This window comes from Onychostoma macrolepis, chromosome 03 (genome assembly GCF_012432095.1).
Source record: "Onychostoma macrolepis isolate SWU-2019 chromosome 03, ASM1243209v1, whole genome shotgun sequence".
NCBI lineage: Eukaryota > Metazoa > Chordata > Actinopteri > Cypriniformes > Cyprinidae > Onychostoma > Onychostoma macrolepis.
The window spans coordinates 34,064,275-34,082,211 of record NC_081157.1 but is presented as its reverse complement, the minus strand read 5'-3'; the positions used below and the strand labels follow the sequence as shown (position 1 = coordinate 34,082,211).

The 17,937-nt window shown below is 34.9% G+C and overlaps 1 long non-coding RNA gene and 2 gene segments (V, D, J or C); all 3 read right to left on the bottom strand.

Annotated features, from left to right (window-relative positions):
* LOC131535079 (Ig heavy chain V region 3-like) lies at positions 1-1,428 on the bottom strand. The segment is given in 4 exon segments: positions 1-155; positions 931-1,181; positions 1,264-1,304; positions 1,406-1,428. Coding segments are annotated over 4 exon segments (336 nt in total).
* Positions 1,429-3,231: 1,803 nt separating this feature from the next.
* LOC131537736 (immunoglobulin heavy variable 3-66-like) lies at positions 3,232-8,841 on the bottom strand. The segment is given in 2 exon segments: positions 3,232-3,615; positions 8,776-8,841. Coding segments are annotated over 2 exon segments (354 nt in total).
* A 1,782-nt stretch (positions 8,842-10,623) lies between these two features.
* On the bottom strand, positions 10,624-12,107 carry LOC131537739 (uncharacterized). The gene is made up of 4 exons (XR_009270375.1): positions 11,969-12,107; positions 11,786-11,838; positions 11,261-11,528; positions 10,624-11,140 (listed from the first exon to the last, which is right to left on the bottom strand). It is a non-coding gene; the product is annotated as an uncharacterized LOC131537739 (long non-coding RNA).
* Between the last annotated feature and the right edge of the window lie 5,830 nt (positions 12,108-17,937).

Sequence of the window (17,937 nt, the reverse complement as noted above, 5' to 3'; positions counted from 1 at the left end):
GTATGCCAGCCACTCCAGACCTCCTCCTGCAGTCTGTCTGATCCAAGCTAAGTGTGGGTCACCACTAAATCCAGAGACTGTACAGGTGAGTCTGTGAGATCCTCCAGGTTTAATGACCACTGACTCAGACTCAGTCAGTGTTTGACACCAACAGACTGAAAAACAAACAGTTCAACATTAACATTTACAACAGAACACATGAATAAATCTGATTATAAACAGGTTTTCAGGAGTCCTTCTTACATTCTGTGAGAGCAAACATGAAGATAAAACCCAGTTTAGACACAATATCCATTGTCATGTTATGAAAAGAAGAACTTAATGCAGCAAAGTCACAAACAAGTTTTGTGTCTGGAGATGAATAGAGTGGAGACTTTTGAGGAAGACAAATAGAAGTAGGTTTGCATAGGGTGCCCTCTAAAGGTACATTTACATTTTCTGTGACTTATTAAGCTGTGTAATCATGTCTGCCTTTCAAAATGTTTGTATAGCTTTTCCTAAAGCTTATCATTGAATCTGCACTGTTTAGACGTGAAAGTCTGTTTAAAAGTTCATCATTCAAAGATATTCAGTGATGTGCTTAACATTTAACATTTAGGATCTTCCAGGTGTATTCAGTTCACATTAATTACTAAAACACTCAGAGATTTAACAAGACTTATAGATCATTTTTGTCTGCATTAGATCAATATTGCAGTAAGCTTTTTTTTCTTTTTCTTTTTTTAAGAAGAGCTCCATGAAGAAGTATGTTATGTTTAAAACAATATTTTAAAAGGACCTTGTTGAAGTTTAGGGAAGTGTATTGAAAAATGCTCTTGGGCCCACAGAGATCACATGAATTGTTTTCGCGCATCCCTGCTATCTTTTGTCTAACTGTGTATCTCTCACACAGTAATAAACAGCTGTGTCGTCAGTCTTCAGGCTTTTCACCTCTAAATACAGCATGTTTTTGCTGGTGTCTTTAGTGATGGAGAACTGGCCCTGTAGAGACTGAGCAAAAACAGTGCTAGTGCCACCATCAATACGCCCAATCCACTCCAGTCCTTTCCCTGGTTTCTGACGGATCCAGTCCAACCAGGAATAAGTCATTGAGATTCCAGACACGGAGCAGGACAGAGTCACTGAGTCTCCAGGCTTTTTCACCACAGAATCTGAGGAGGTCAAAGACTGACCACTAACAGCTGAAAAACATGGAAAATTAGAGCTAGATAATTAGAACAATAAAATTACAGTAATAATCTACAACAAATGGGAGTTTCTCACATGAAATAATCATCAGTAGGAGTATCATCTCTATTAACACACTAAAACAGTTTTAGGTTCAACTGCAGCTGTTTTAGTCACTGGACACATACTAAATGAACGTTCAGTTTATAAGTCTTTCAGGAGTCTGGGAGACACTGACCCTTCCCACAAAATAATTTGCATCTTTGCAGGTTTGCAGCCCTGTAGTTTGACGCAGTAATCTGAATGTTTTATATGCATAAAAACATGTTTTCATAAGAATGTTTTTGTATGCATAAAAATATTTGTATAACATTGATATTTGTTTGTTAGTTTTGGATGTAAGGAGCTTCAAGAACTGGTTGTCATTGGATTTGCCTGTCATTGTAGGCTTGTTTTATATTTTGGAGCTGAGTTATATTTGCACTTGGTGCATGGTGAATGTTTTTGTTTTTTGTTTTTTGAACTGTGTTTTTATATTAAACTTGTTATAGATATAACAATATACACATAACATTTACTTGAAACATTAATATATATATAAAAAAATAATTAAAAAAAGGAGTAAGTAAATAAATAAATAAATAAGCAAAATAAATATTTAAGGCCCCAGACAACATTTCAAAGACCAAGCAAATATGTTTCGATTAGTGCCCAAGTCTGTTGGAAAATGTCCGATTTCAGCTGTGAGTCTGCTGTCATTTTTCATTGTTCAGTCTCTGTGTCCATTCTGTCAAAGTAGGTTGGCGCACCTTCATCCAGTTCAGTTATTATCTTCCTCGCAGCTATTAATAATATATGTAGAACAAATTTGCCAATCTCCCTTTTAACCTCCTGCCAATACACTTGTTCCCAAAATATATGAACATAGTCCCCCACCTCCCCACAGTCTCTCCAGCATTGTGATAATTGTGAAGAACTATCAAATTTAGCAACCACTAATGCAACAATGAATCATCATCTTCCAGTCGAACTCCTTCCATATTTGACTGCTTATACCCTTATGACAGCTGGGACATATATTTGTCCACATCTCGTCCTCTATTATAGTATTTAACTCTAGTTCCCAATTTCTTTTGGTATGGAATGAGTCATCAGATTTATCTTGCATTAGTTTTCTGTATAAATGGGCTACATGATTTTTAGTAGGTAAACCATGTTCGATAATATCATTAAAATATTTTTCTACATTTGTTGGCGATCTTTTAATTATATCCCATTGTTTATGGCTTGTGATGTAGTGTCGTAGTTGTAAATATCTAAAGAAATCATTAGATTTCAGTATAAACCTATTAGATAATTGAGAAAAAGATCTTCAAAATCTTCCCATCAAAAAGTTGATAAATTATCTTTAAACCATTCCCATCTGCTGAAGACACTATCTGATAAAGAAGGAAGAAAATCTGGGTTATCTTTAATGGGTATTGCACGTGATAAGGCTATCGCTCCTCTGAATGTTTTTTGTACTGTGGACCAGATTTTTAGTGTGTTTTATCTATATATTTGTTTTCTTCACTCCCTTTTGTGCTTGCAAATCCATGAATGGCAGAACTTTCAGAGACACTCCAGGAAGTGAATTCTCTTCGATACTAACCCATTCTGCCTCCTTATCAACACCAAGCCAAGCAGTGATAGCCCTAAGCTGAGCAGCCCAATAATAGTATCTAAGATTAGGAAGGTTCAACCCCCCACCCCGTCTTTATCTGACATAAGCATTTTTAGTCTTATTCTTGGCCTTTTATTTTGCCAAACAAACTTTGAAATAAATTTTCTCATTTATTAAATGCTGAGACCGGAACCCAAACTGGAAGGGATTGAAATAGGAAGAGAACTCTCGGCAATATGTTCATTTTCACGGTTTCTATCCTACCAAACATAGAGAGAGGTAGTACTTCCCATCTAGCCAAGTCTTTTTTTATCATTTCAAAAAGCTGTGTGTAGTTAGCCGCGTATAAACGTGATGCCTCTTATATGCCCTTATATCACTTCAGAGGCTCTTCTCCTTGTTCAGCTTGCGTAACTTGGATGTCTGCCCCATTTCTCATGATGAGTTTTTGAACAGCTGCTTGTATTAGTGCTTTCACGGTGTTTCTGTTGCACAGTAATACACTGCAGTGTCTTCAGTCTTCAGCTGATTCATATGCAGATAGAGATTAGAGCTGTCCTTAGATGCTGTGAATCTGCCCTGCACTGACTGAGCTGAGCTCTTATCAGAATCTGAATAATAATAAATAATCCATTCCAGTCCTTTTCCAGGTGCCTGACGGATCCAGTGCATGTAAGTGCCACTAACAGAAAACCCACTGCAGGCACAGGTCAGTTTGTAGGAAGCACCTGGAGACACAACTACTGACTGTTCAGACTGTGTGAGCACAACCTGACAGTCAATACCTGCAGATAAACAACATTTAAAACAGAATTATGAATATGTATTTATTTACACTTAGAACACAGTTTATTTTGTTCAGGAATTTACTTACAAGACACGGCAGCCAGCAACAGCAAGAGAAATGATGTGAACATGGTTTATATGAAGGCTGAACTGGTGGTGAGTCCTCCACTCAACAGTGTAGCTGTTTAAATATGAAACAGACATCAGTTAATTTGCATTGAAACCATGACTTAGTGAAATCAGTGAAATCATTGGCGTTTTAGTACATTGAGGTTCATTTCATGGACAATAGTACCACCTATTGATACGAAAATAATATTGTACAACAATGTACTCTGAAAAAAAATTATACTAAGTTTTTTTAAGGTAAGTAGCAGACAATTTATTTTAGCTTCACTTAAAAAATAAAAACATGTTGAAAGTTAGTCAAATAAATTTGTTTATTTAAATGTAGCTAAAATAAATTGATTGCAACAACTTACCTTTAAAAATTTTGTAAACTCAATGAATCATTAAATACACTGGAAAAAAAATGATTCATTGAATTTAATAAATGTTTTAAGGTAAGTAGTTGCAATCAATTAATTTTTTCTACCTGGTCTTATGGCATTTACGTACCTGGGTGCACTTTTTAGCGTGACATGAAATACATACCAATAAGTACATATCACTGCAGTTTCCAAAATAAATGAACACTTTCACACAAATTTACAGAGTTGCGATTAATAAAGCGTAATTTTCGCACAATTACACTGAAAAAAATTATTCATTGAATTTACTCAATTTTTTTAAGGTAAGTGGTTGCAATCAATTTAGTTTAGCTACATTTAAATAAACAAATTTAGTTGACTAACTTTCAACATATTTATTTTAATTAAATGTAGCTAAAATAAATTGTTTGCGACCACTTACCTTAAAAAAATATATTTTCAGTGTACTTGAAGAATATCATGCAGTGACTTCAAAACAATATTAATATGCTGGTAGATTTGAAAACTGATGCTTTTGAACATTAGCATCGCACACATCCAGCTTCGTATCTATGGGTTTTCATAGATGATAAGTTTGTTCGCTTGTTCGCTCACGGAGTACAGGGACGGACTTAGACGAGAAGCACCGGTTCGAATCCCGTAACTACGGTTCGACAAAGCAGTTAAAATCTGCGTAAAAGGAAGTTCATATTGCACAGTTGTATCAGATCATACGTTTTTATATCAGTTTTGCATTTGTTAACACTATCGGGTAGGTTTAGGGCTGGATTTGGTGTAGGGCATATTTCCAACACAATAGAGCATTAACTTTTAGCGACAGTCCCCGGATATTTGAATTCTGAACCGCTGCAATACGTATCTGAAGCAACGTAATAAAAAAACAGCAATACGTACCAATATCTACGTAATAAAAACGTGCCAGGGTTCACATATTGAACCTGTGTTTTAGCGCCACTCAGTGGACATTTCTATTTGAAACTGCGGCGAAACGTGCAGCAAGGTACGTTAAACAGTGTCGCACAAAAAGTGCGCAGAGGTACTTATTTTTATGAGACCAGGTTGTATTTTTTGCACAGCGCTAGTAATTTCAGTCACTGTATCTGTCTTGTGCAATAATACACAGCAGTGTCTTCATTCTTCATATTATTCATCTGCAGATACACCTGCTTCCTACTGTTGTCTCTGGAGATGGTGAACCGTCCTTGGACAGACTGAGAGTAATATATTTCCTGGCTATCAGATCTGATCAATGCCAGCCATTCCAGCTCTCTTCCAGTCTTCTGTCTGATCCAAACCATCCATTAGCCAGCATTGTCCAAACCAGACGCAGTACATGTCAGTTTATGGGATTCTCCAGGTTTCAGGACTACAGCCTCAGACTCAGTCAGTGTTTGACACCAACAATCTGCAAAACAAAATATGATCACTGTACATTTGTGTACATTTAGATAAATACAGCAATTATATTCTTATTCATTGACCTATTTATTCATTTACTCAAGGAATTTGTTTATTCATTTACCTATTTGGTAAATGAATAAACCTTATTAAGTATTTTTTTTAAATATAATTTACATTTAAGTAAAATTGCCCCGTTTTGTTTTCAATAATAAATGTACATATTCGTTAAAGTGTATATTGATTTACTGTAGGTCTTATCTTTCAACATCCAAACTAAGTCATGTATGTTAAAATTAGACCAAAGTGTTTGCGCACATGGTTTTTGCAGGAAATGGTAAAAGATTCTCCAGGTTTTACCAAAAGGGAGCTTGGCTGGTTGTGTTCCACGCTGCTGTACACATCTGCAAATTAAACACACACACACACACACACACACAAAAAAAAGTTAATTTTGAAATGGTCTTTTTGTGGTTAATAATGATGTTAAATACTGCTAAAAAAAAAAAAAAAAAGATTTGTACTCACAAGGTGTGACAGACATCAATAGAAGCACAAACAGATAAAACATGATTTTATGAGTGGTTCTTCTCAGCTTCGAAAATGAAAGTGGTCTGTTTCTGTCATACTCCAAAAGTATGAAATAAATAGCTTTAAATGTAACATTAATTTCATTATGACTTGTGCACTTCTCCTTTTGTTTTCTAAGAAAGAACAACATATAGGTTTGGAAAGATACAGTGGTTTGCTTTATGGTAATTTTGGGGTGAATTCTGTCTTCAGTATGAAATGAACTGCTTTGAATGTGTCTTATAGACATTATTAGTGCTCATCTAATTAGAACTCAATCAGTAAGACAACTGCTGATACTGCTGATGCTCCTTTTAACCTGGCTTTATAACTTAAACACGTTTAAAGATAAGAAAGAGCAAAAATGCACCGGAGTAATTTATTAATTTGAAAATAAATGTGTAAATGAATGAACCACTTCACAAATAAATCAAAGTAAAATACATTTATTAAAAATATCCATCATCTCCATTTCTCCCCCTCCTGGGTTTTTGTAAGGGTAGCTGTATGAAAACAAGCAAAGTGAATCTCTTGCACAGTAATACACTGCAGTGTCTTCAGTCTTTAACTGACTCATGTGCAGATAGAAATTAGAGCTGTCCTTAGATGCTGTGAATCTGCCCTGCACTGACTGAGCTGAGCCTTTGCTAGAGTCTGTATAATAGTGCAAGATCCATTCCAGTCCTTTTCCAGGTGCCTGACGGATCCAGTGCATCCTATAGCTACTAAGAGTGAATCCACTACATGCACAGGTCAGTTTGTAAGAACCACCTGGAGACACAGTTACTGACTGTTCAGACTGTGTGAGCACAACCTGTGAATAAATACCTAAACAGAGAGACAAAAAAAAAATCTTTACACATCTAAATAATCATATTACATATGAAATAGGATTGGGTGTTACATTGTAACTCCCTAAAACTGTCTAAACTCTTTAAGAAATAAATAAAAACACTCACTGTGTACAGCTGCCAACAGCACTAAGAGCTTTAGGAAGAACATTGTCTCTCCTCTTCAGATCAAACACTCATTTACGAGGTTTAAATAAGAAATATGGCAGTTTAGTTTGCATTGATATATTTGCTCATGCATGGAGACACACAGAGTGGGTGTGTTCAAAATCCAGGTTTTTCATTTTTTACGCAAGGGTGTCCTCTTCTGGCATCTAGATTATTCTAACAATGGGTCAATTGAGCATTCAAGGTTATTACATGCCATTTAGTGGCTGAATTTGATCAAAAGTATTTACAAAGGCTAAAACATCAACTGACTCATTCAATGTTCTATATTCATTTATTTATTTGCTTTGATTTTGCAATACTGTGGTTATTGTGTGAAAATATGCACTTTATAATTTGAAAAGGAACTGTTTATTGAAAAATGTGTTTAGTTTAGATTTTGAACAGGTCATGTGGCAGTTTGTGGCATAGTGCGTTGCGAGCACAATAATACACAGCTGTGTCCTCAGTGTTGAAGTTTTTTCCTGTTAAAATAACTGCGTTGCTGGAGGATTCAGAAGAGAAACTAATCTTATTTTTCAGAGAATCTGTGACACCATTGCTACTGGAACTATAGTACCAGCCGATCCATTCCATGGGTTTTCCACTTGAATGTCTGATCCAGTTTGTGTAGCCTCCACCTGAGGCTGAATATCCAGTGATCTTACAGGCGATGGTAAACGTTTCCCCTGGTTTTACAACCATGACAGGAGGCTGATCCAGCTCAATGCAGAAAAGACCTACGAACAATGATTAAATCATTTCAGTAATACAAATTGAGCTCCACATCTGAACTAATGTTCATTGGTGATACTCACAGTGTGCAGCTGCCAAAACTAGCAGTACTGATATGCAATACATGATGCCGGTTGTGTTTTCACTCTGCTCTGTTAATCACAAAGAGCCTTTATGATGTCTGTGTGTTTCTGTTTACATGAGAGAAGGGTGGAGATTTGCATTGATGTAAAAATCTATTTGACGATAGTTTTGAAGAGCAAGATACAGATGTGTTTGTAAACATTTATTGGATTCAGCATGAGGAATTTTGGATGAACAGGAACATTTAAGAAGGCTTTATGGTTCATGTGAGAAAGGGGGTCTTTTTAAGAGTTGTTAGTCTAGATACCAACAGGACAGTGAGCCGAGAGCATGCATTTATTTACCAAACATGTATTATGTATATATAGTGAGATGAGGGATTGTATAGTACACTGTAAAACATGCAGCTGTTACCTTAAGCAGCTATTTCTACCAGATCTTCAGTGCCGCATTAAGCCTTTGTGGGACCCTGGGCTAATGCACCACTAAAAGGGCTTCTTCCTGCTCTTCTTATAATGTGCTAGAAGTTATAGACATTTTAAAAATGTATAATTTTGTTTCTCTGTTTAACAACAATAACTTAAAATACAGGGACCAACCTGGTGGTGTTGGGGAGGATGGAGGGGAACGTCAGTGTCATCAACTCTGTGTCAAGTGTCAAGCTATGATTTCTCTGTTTAGGTTAATAATTATCAATGAATGACATGCATTAGAATCTTTCTGGTATAGATCTTATTTTTAGTTGTGTATGATATTGCTGTTGGTTAATATTTTGCTTTTAAGTTCTGTTAGGTTTATGGATGGTTGTTGGAAGACTGGTGCTGGAATGTTCTACATTACACCCATAAAGCGTTACATTTATTTTGTCCAGGGAATTACTTACAAGACACAGCAGCCAGCAACAGCAAGAGAAATGAAGTGAACATGGTTTATATGAAGGCTGAACTGGTGGTGAGTCCTCCACTCAACAGTGTAGCTGTTTAAATATGAAACAGACATCAGTTAATTTGCATTGAAACCCTGAATTAGCAAAAAAAAAAAAAAAAAAAAAAAAACTGTGGAGTCAAAGGAGTTTGAGACCATTGAGGTTAATTTCATGGACAATAGCACCACCTATTGACATGGAAAATGTACTTCCGTGAAGTTAATGAATGGTTTCGTTTGTTTGTTGTGTTCTGGTGAGAGTGGGTACAGAACTAGACAGACTCAAGTGACCTACAGAAATGCTGTTTTCTAGCTAGTTTTCAGTCTTGGCAGTTTTTGTGTATAGTACTGCAGTCATTTCAGTCACTGTGGCTCTCTTGCACAATAATACACAGCAGTGTCTTCATTCTTCATATTATTCATCTGCAGATACACCTGCTTCCTACTGTTGTCTCTGGAGATGGTGAACCTTCCTTGGACAGACTGAGAGTAATATATTTCCTGGCTATCAGATCTGATCAATGCCAGCCATTCCAGCTCTCTTCCAGTCTTCTGTCTGATCCAAGCCATCCAGTAGCCAGCAATGTCCAAACCAGAGGCAGTACATGTCAGTTTATGAGATTCTCCAGGTTTCAGGACTACAGCCTCAGACTCAGTCAGTGTTTGACACCAACAATCTGCAAAATAAAACATGATCACTGTGTGTAAATTCAGATAAAAATAGACCATTATATTCTGAACAATAAAGACTAGAATCATACATTGAGAAGCAAGTAACAGCACTGAAAATCCCAGTATTTTGGGCTCCATGTTTAGGCACTGAATTATTGAGCTGTACGGTGATACAGAAATTATTATGAAGGGCTCAAGAGAATGATGAATTTACATAATCCAACATTTAAATAATTAAATATTCAGTTAGGGATGTCTTGTGTTTAGGGGCATCATATTACAGAGTCACATGCATATGCATTTTATGGATCCACACAAGCGTGCAAAGTAATTAATTCAAATCTTTGTATATTTAACACTAATATTTATTCATTTGTTTAATGTGTATCTGGTAACATTCTGATATTTTTAATTGACTTTTAATTAAAAATAAATCATTACCAATTCTCTAAGAAATGAATGTTGTCATTAATTATTCATTTCCTGTTGTTTCAAACCCATATGACTTTTTTTATTCTGTGGAACAGAAAAGTAAATATTTGGGCTGTTTTTTTCCATATAAAATAAAACAGGTTTGAGACTGTCAAAGTCCAAAATTATAAAATAAATTGCAATAAATGTATAATTATTGTAGTCATTTAACTTCTGCACTTCTCCTTTTGTGTTTTACAAAATTAAATTATTTAGGTTTGGAAAGACATAATGATTTTTGATTATTTTGGGGTAAATTATTCCTTCAATATGAAACATTCTGTTTTTATTATGTGTGTTATGGGAATTATTGGTGTTCATCTGGTGAGAACCTCATCATTAAAGGAATAGTTCACCCAAAAATAAAAATTTGCAAAAAAATTGACTACACGCATTACAAACGCAGCTTTTCGCGTTAATTGATGGACTAGAGTTGTGTTGTGGATTACATGTGGATTATTGTGATGTTTTTTGTTTTGTTTTGTTTTTTTCAGCTGATTGAACTGTCATTTTGACGGCACCCATTCACTGCAAAGGATCTATCGGTGAGCAAATCATGTAATGCTAAGTTTCTTCAGATTTGCGCCAATGATCATCTACATATTGGGTGAGTGTGAGTGAATTTTCAGCGAATTGTCATTTTTAGGTAAAATATTCCTTTTTATGTAAAATATTCCTTTAAGAAAAAATAGAGACAGCTGCTGAGCTGTTGTTGTTTTTAACCAGAATTAATAAATTTAAGAATGAGAAAAACTGTGCAAAAATGGTATCAGAGTAATTTATTATTTTACATTAAATAACAAAAACAGTAAATTAAAATACAGTCCCTCTCCCCTCTGGGTTTTTGTAAGTGTATCTGTATGAAAACAAACAAAGTGAATCTCTTGCACAGAAATACACTGCAGTGTCTTCAGTATTCAGCTGATTCAAATGCAGATAGAGATTAGAGCTGTCCTTAGATGCTGTGAATCTGCCCTGCACTGACTGAGCTGAGCCTTTGTTAGAGTCTGTATAATAGTGAAAGATCCATCCCAGTCCTTTTCCAGGTGCCTGACGGATCCAGTGCATCCTATAGCTACTAAGAGTGAATCCACTACATGCACAGGTCAGTTTAACAGATCCACTTGGAGACACAGTTACTGACTGCTCAGACTGTGTGAGCACAACCTGACAATAAACACCTAAACAGAAAGAAAAATGCTTTACACATCAAATGAACTACAACACTGATGAAACAGGATTGGGTGTTACATTGTAAGTCTGTAAAACTGCCTAAAACCCCCTAAACTAAAAACACTCACTGTGTACAGCCACCAACAGCAGAAGGAGCTTTATGGAGAACATTGTCTCTCTTCTTCAGATAAATCACTCATTTACCAGTTGTTTAAATATAAAATATGGCAGTTGAGTTTGCCATATGGAGCAAAATACGTTTATTTTAATTGAACAATTGTAAAGTTGCGGTGCTCTTTCCGTGTGTGTGTGTGTGTGTGTGTGTGTGCGCGCGCGCGTCTCTGGTTGTCAGCTGTGGGGTTAGTCCGATGGCAATTCTTCCCGTTGTTTTATAACCTAAAACAACAAAATGAACACATTCATTAGTGTTATGATTGATGTAATATGTCTAGGACTACCATTTATCCATTGAAAAAAGATTTGTAAAGTTGTTGTTGACAATTTGGATTTAGACCAAGCGGTCTGAAATTTAGCGTACATATGAAGATAGGCCGTCCCAAATGTGCTTTTTTTGCTCATATAGGCGTCTCAGTGTGTAATTTTACCACATGGAAATTCAATATTTAAGTTCAATATCTGACAATATTACATACCTTTAATCATTTCAGCTTTACATGCTAATGTTAGCTTCGAAAGTGTTCACAGCCTAAGGAGCAGCCGTACACGACAGACAAGCAGAAAACGTTTAAAAAGGTAAACTTTTCATAAAATGTAAGCATTACGAGATACACATTGGTTACAGTAGCTAATGTCCACAAATATAAAAGTATAAATACCTTTTTGACCGATGAAAGCTAAAACTCAAGGCCGTGTCTGAGGAAATCACCGGGAGAACCGTCACTATGCAGCTGAACGTTGCCATGGATACACGCTGCGTGCCCTAAAGTGATGTCATTCGATCATGTGCTCATTTGATCTACACTTGCTTGTAGCCCGTCTCCCAATAGAGTGGGGGAACTATGATGTCACTTTGTAGGCGCTTCCGGTTCCATCGTCTCAGAGTCAATGGGTTTTTTTAATGGGATTATGGTTAAATCCCTTAAATAAGGTCCGTGGTTCAGACAGGCTCAAGATACTTCCACGTTTTATTCTACGACATAAAACACACCAGTCACACCCCGCTCGTGATTTTTTTAAGCTGTTACGTTTCTTAAAAAAGACGGTTGCTAACAAGTTGCTAGATGGGACTACAGGCGCTGTCGGAGACATTTAGCGTCATCACGCCGAACAGTTTATCAATTTAGTATTTTCCAGTTGTAGTATAATTTATAATACAATTAATTTTAGGATAACCAATGAATAGTTTACAACATTTTATATTGTTGTTCAACAATGTTTTTTTGCTTTGCCCTGAAATGCGACACACGTCTTTGGAGTAAAGATGTTCGTTTTATTGTTTACTGATGCAGAGAGACTCTGGGTTCGTATCATAAGGTAAATTCATATTATGATTATTACATGTAAACACCACATTTACTGGCTTTACGTGGTGAAAGTGAAACTTTAATGATGCATAGTGCTTAAAGCCACGTCAAAAATAAATGTGTACGGCCGCATGAAGTTGTTAGAAAGAGATTGTAGAAGCAAGGATAAAATAATATTTTGTGTACCCACCCTAACAAAATGATAGCTGAAATGTGGTACTTTGTTCACTAAAATAGGTTTAATCTTACCATATGCAAAGACTCGCTCACTGTTATTTAAAAGATTAAATACGCAGGGATACGTTTTTAATTAAAATATTCATATTAATCAAGGATATATTGACTATTATTGCACCTTATTTCGAAATGTACAGAAATACGTGCTTTAAATGTCCTTTCGTTATGATTATTTCATTTATTCACTATACTATTTATTACTATAATGTCTCATTTCAGTTTTAGTTTGGCTCTAGTTTTGTATTTATTCCAGTTTATATGAAAAGGTTCATGTAGTGTGGATTAAAATTCATAAACAGAGTAAATACTTTTCACTGAACATGTTAAAAATAAGTTTGAAACAGTTGTCGGAAGTGGTCTGGTGGTGACGCTGAAGGCGAGCGACTGTGGTGCTGTAGTTCGTTTATAGCCTAAGTTTAGCTTTTCAGTTCTGCCGCTTTTATTTAGGCTTCAAAATTCATCAACGTTATATTATTTTGTGAAGATTATCTTGATGGACAAAACGTGTAAATTTCATGAACTATGATTGCACACAGAGCTTATTTTTTGCGATAATCCAAAAGCCTATGGAAAAATCCTATTGGCTTTTTGTCGAAGGAACCAGTTTCATGCTAACAGCCGATCCGCCTACAAAGTGACGTCATAGTTCCCCCACTCTATGCGGCTATATTACACAATTTGTTTTTTCTTTTCTTTTTTGAGCTGCACGTGGTATAGCAGTCTTAAATGCAATAACTAAAATAATAATTTTCATTTTAAAATAACTTTTCTTGTCGGCTTACCAACAGTTTAATAAATAAATGGAAAGAATTAATTTATTTGTCTTACCTGTGTTATTTTCCACTTTCTTTTCTTCATGTTTTCCATGGCTGCATTCATCACTCTATAACATTCTTTTAGAGCTCATGGGATGCAACCTTATTTTCTTCATGTATGGGGAATGCATAAACCTAATTGTAGCCTATATGTTCAATTATATTATTGAAGGGTATCATGATTTTGATGTTTAAATGCTGAAAACAGACTCCTGATTTGATGACATTTTTAATTACAGAAGTTACTCCTATTTTCTTTTTCAAGAAATGAAAATTAATTTAACATTAACTTCATTTTACAGTGAATTCAACTAATACTATAGTAAAAAAAAAATAATAATAATATCAATCTGCAAAACAAAAACAAAAATGTTTTTTTTTTTTCTGCATTCTATTATCACAGTTAAAAAAGAGATTTTGTTTTAAGGAGTAGGGTGAAGTCAGCTAAAATGGGCCACATTTTGGTAAATGATTTATAATACCATTAAATAAGCTATGCATGAGAACTAATGATATTTTTATAAATTAGCATGGGTCTCTTAAATATGTATATATTTTTTAAATGTCAAAAAGTATAATTGTTTTAAAATTAAGAGAGTTAGAGTATCAGCAGGTTCCACGGCACAACATTAAGGTAAAATGGGCCAATATAAAAAGAGAACAACACAGGTAATTTCGGCTGAAATCATTTTATTTTTAACAGTAAATTGACACTATGGTCTTTAGTGTGCCATAGCAACAGAACCATATGCATTTCATTAAATAGAAAGTTGAATGAATATTTCATTAAACAATGCAATTATGAACTGATCATGTTGTATAGGTGTGTGTTTCTGTGCATTGGTGCCTTTTGTGTGCATGTACACTACCAGTCAAAAGTTTTTGAACAGTAAGATTTTTAATGTTTTTTAAAAGAAGTCTCTTCTCCTCACCAAGCCTGCATTTATTTGATTCAAAATATAGCAAAAACAGTAACATTTTTAAATATGTTTACTATTTACTACCGACTCCAGGCTTTTGAATGGTATATTGTATAATGTTACAAAAGCTTTTTATTTCAGATAAATGCTGATCTTTGGATCTTTCTATTCCATCAAAGAATCCTGAAAAAATTTACTCAACTGAATAAAAAAAGTTTCTTGAACAGCAAATCAGAATATGTGACCCTGGACCACAAAACCAGTCTTAAGTCGCTGGGGTATATTTGTAGAAATAGCCAAAAATACATTGTATGGGTCAAAAATTATAGATTTTTTTTTTTTTTTTTTTTATGCCAAAAATCATTAGGACATTAAGTAAAGATCATGTTCTATTAATATATTTTGTAAATGTCCTACTGTAAATATGTCAAAACTTAATTTTTGAGTAGTAATATGCATTGGTAAGAACTTAATTTGGACAACTTTAAAGGCAATTTTCTCAATATTTTGATTTTTTTTGCACCCTCAGATTCCAGATTTTCAAATAGTTGTATCTCAGCCAAATATTGTCCCATCATAACAAATGGAAAGCTTATTAATTGAGATTTATACATCATCTGAAAGCTTAATATTGAAAAATTGACATTTATGACTGGTTTTGTGGTCCAGGGTCACATATTACAATGATTTCTGAAGAATCATGTGACTAGAGTAACGATGCTGAAAATTAGCTTTGATCACAGGAATGAATTACATTTGAAAATATATTCAAATAGAAAACAGTTATTTTAAATAGCAAAATATTTCAAAATTTGACTGTTTTTGCTGTACTTTGGATCAAATAAATGCAGGCTTGGTGAACAGAAGAGACTTATTTAAAAACATAAAAATCTCACTGTTCAAAAACTTTTGACTGGTATAGTTTGTGTGTATGTATTTTTTTTAAGACTAGATTTTGTGTCCATACATATATAGGCCTATAAACCTATTTTCACCCTCAATTTCTGTGTAAAAATGTGTGCGTATGCAGCCCATTTTAGCTTAATCAGCCATTTCTACCTAAAATGACCTTTTTCACACAAAACCGAAGTTTCTTTTTTTAAATTAAACTTTTTTTTTTATTTGAAAGAGCATGTCAAAACATTGTTCATAAACCTTTGCTTTGTTGGTAAGCATACTTATAATTGCTTTAGTACCCTTATTAGTGATGAATGAAATTTACTATGTGGCTCACTTACCTTCCCAGACAGCAACATAGTTTTGGCCCAGATCCAGACCACATCTGGCCCGTGTGAAATCCATGCAGGCCAGATGCATGGATTTGCATCTGACTTGTGCTAATGTTATAACCTCCAGAATTAACACCCATTTCTCATTATGGCATATATTAACCCTTGTCATTAGATTTATAAAGTCCCTAAATGCATATTTCCCCCATTTGAAGACTGTCCCATATTACCCAAAGCATGCTGTCCCACATTCTCAATCATATTTGATAATGTGGGACAACAAAAAAATGTTTGAAAGAAAAAAAACTAAAACACATTTTCAACACTTTAATACATATTTTGTTGCTTGAATAGATCACAAACATAATTTGACAACAATTAGGAACATTGTCTTATTTATGACAGATTTATGTCCTTAACATTAATCTAGTCAGAATCCTGTCATGCAATTCCCAGGGGAGCTTCTTGATTGACAAGTGCCCCGCCCCTTTCTGTGGAATCACCCCCATGAAGTCATGTGATTTTTGTCACATGACATCCATGCTAAAATTATAGTAAAAGTCCTGTCGACTAAGTTTGATTAGAACAGGAAATAAACACACTGGAGTTTAGGTGTCCCAGATTACCCGAATTCACCCTAACATCAGTTGTTCAAAGATGAATCTAAGAGTAAAAAGAGATCTGGCTACAGAATCGCAATGACTGATTTGCAACTTTCCCTTAAATACTACCAGAACAAAAACAAAGAAATCATTAAATCAGTTGTATAAACATAAAATACCTTTTGGTTTAGGTTCCCGTTCTCCAGGGTCGCACCTGACAGGAGATAGATAAACATCACAGACCCCTAAACGGGGACACACCCCTCAGCAACAGAACACAATTCTACAAAAGTTTATCATTGCACATTTTTAATTACAACCTAACAAAGTTAGAATGTGCATTATAATTGAATATTTCTATGCGATGTAATGCGGCTGATCAGTCAATATTCATCATCTGTATATGTGAATGAGGGAGTAGTTTTTGTATTGCTTTGACACTGAACTCATTCACAGTGACTGTCTAGCGCAGTAATACACAGCAGTGTCTTCAGTCTTGAGGCTGTTCATCTGTAGATAGAGTTGACTGCTGGAATCATCTCTGGACACCGTGAACCTGCCCTGAACTGACTGGGAATAGTAGATTGGAGAACTAGATGTGCTGATGTATGCAATCCACTCCAGTCCTTTTCCAGGGCTCTGTCTGATCCAGCTCAGAACGAGACCGCTGAAAGTAACTCCAGTTATTGTACATGTAAGTTTGTGAGATTCTCCTGGTTTTTTAACCACTGCTTCAGACTGAGTGAATGTCTGGCATTCAATACCTGTGGAAAAAGAAACAATATTACATGTAATGAAGTATATTGATACATTTTTTGCACTATTGTTATTCATGTATTGACTTACATGGTAAAATGGTCAGAATTACAAATATAAAAAACTTTTTAAACATGGTGTATGTTAAGTTTAAACCAGAAAGATAGCCTTTGTTTCCAGAGTTCAGATGTCTGTTCAGATCACAAAGATGCACGTCACATTTAAAGAAGCAAGCTGATTTGCATATTCAAATCAGAGAACTGATGATATAAAATGCTGACACCTGTTTGGTCCAGATTAATATTTTTGTGGTTAATGTTTGATCTATATAAACAGACCATTATTTTTGTAATATTAAAATATACATTTTTCTGTTAATAGAGAAAAATGCCATTTTGTGCATTGTATTACTTTTAATTTTATGTTCTTTAATGGGTTTAATATAATTGCTTTTCATTTTAATATGAAATTTTAAATATGAATATCACAAAATATTAAATTGCAGAAAATTGTCTTCACAGTACAAATTTGAATAGCATAATGTGGAAAGTGTTTAAAACCACTGAAAATCAATTTAACAAAATTCAGTATAGGCCTACGACAGGATAAATTCAAGTGATGGATTGCTGCCATCTATTGGTGTTTAAGCAGTCAGCTGACATCTCTCACAGACCTCCAGGACTCACATCACACAGACAGAATAAACACTTCAGTTCACTGACTGACACAGATCTGATGATGAAACCCTCGATGCTGCTCACA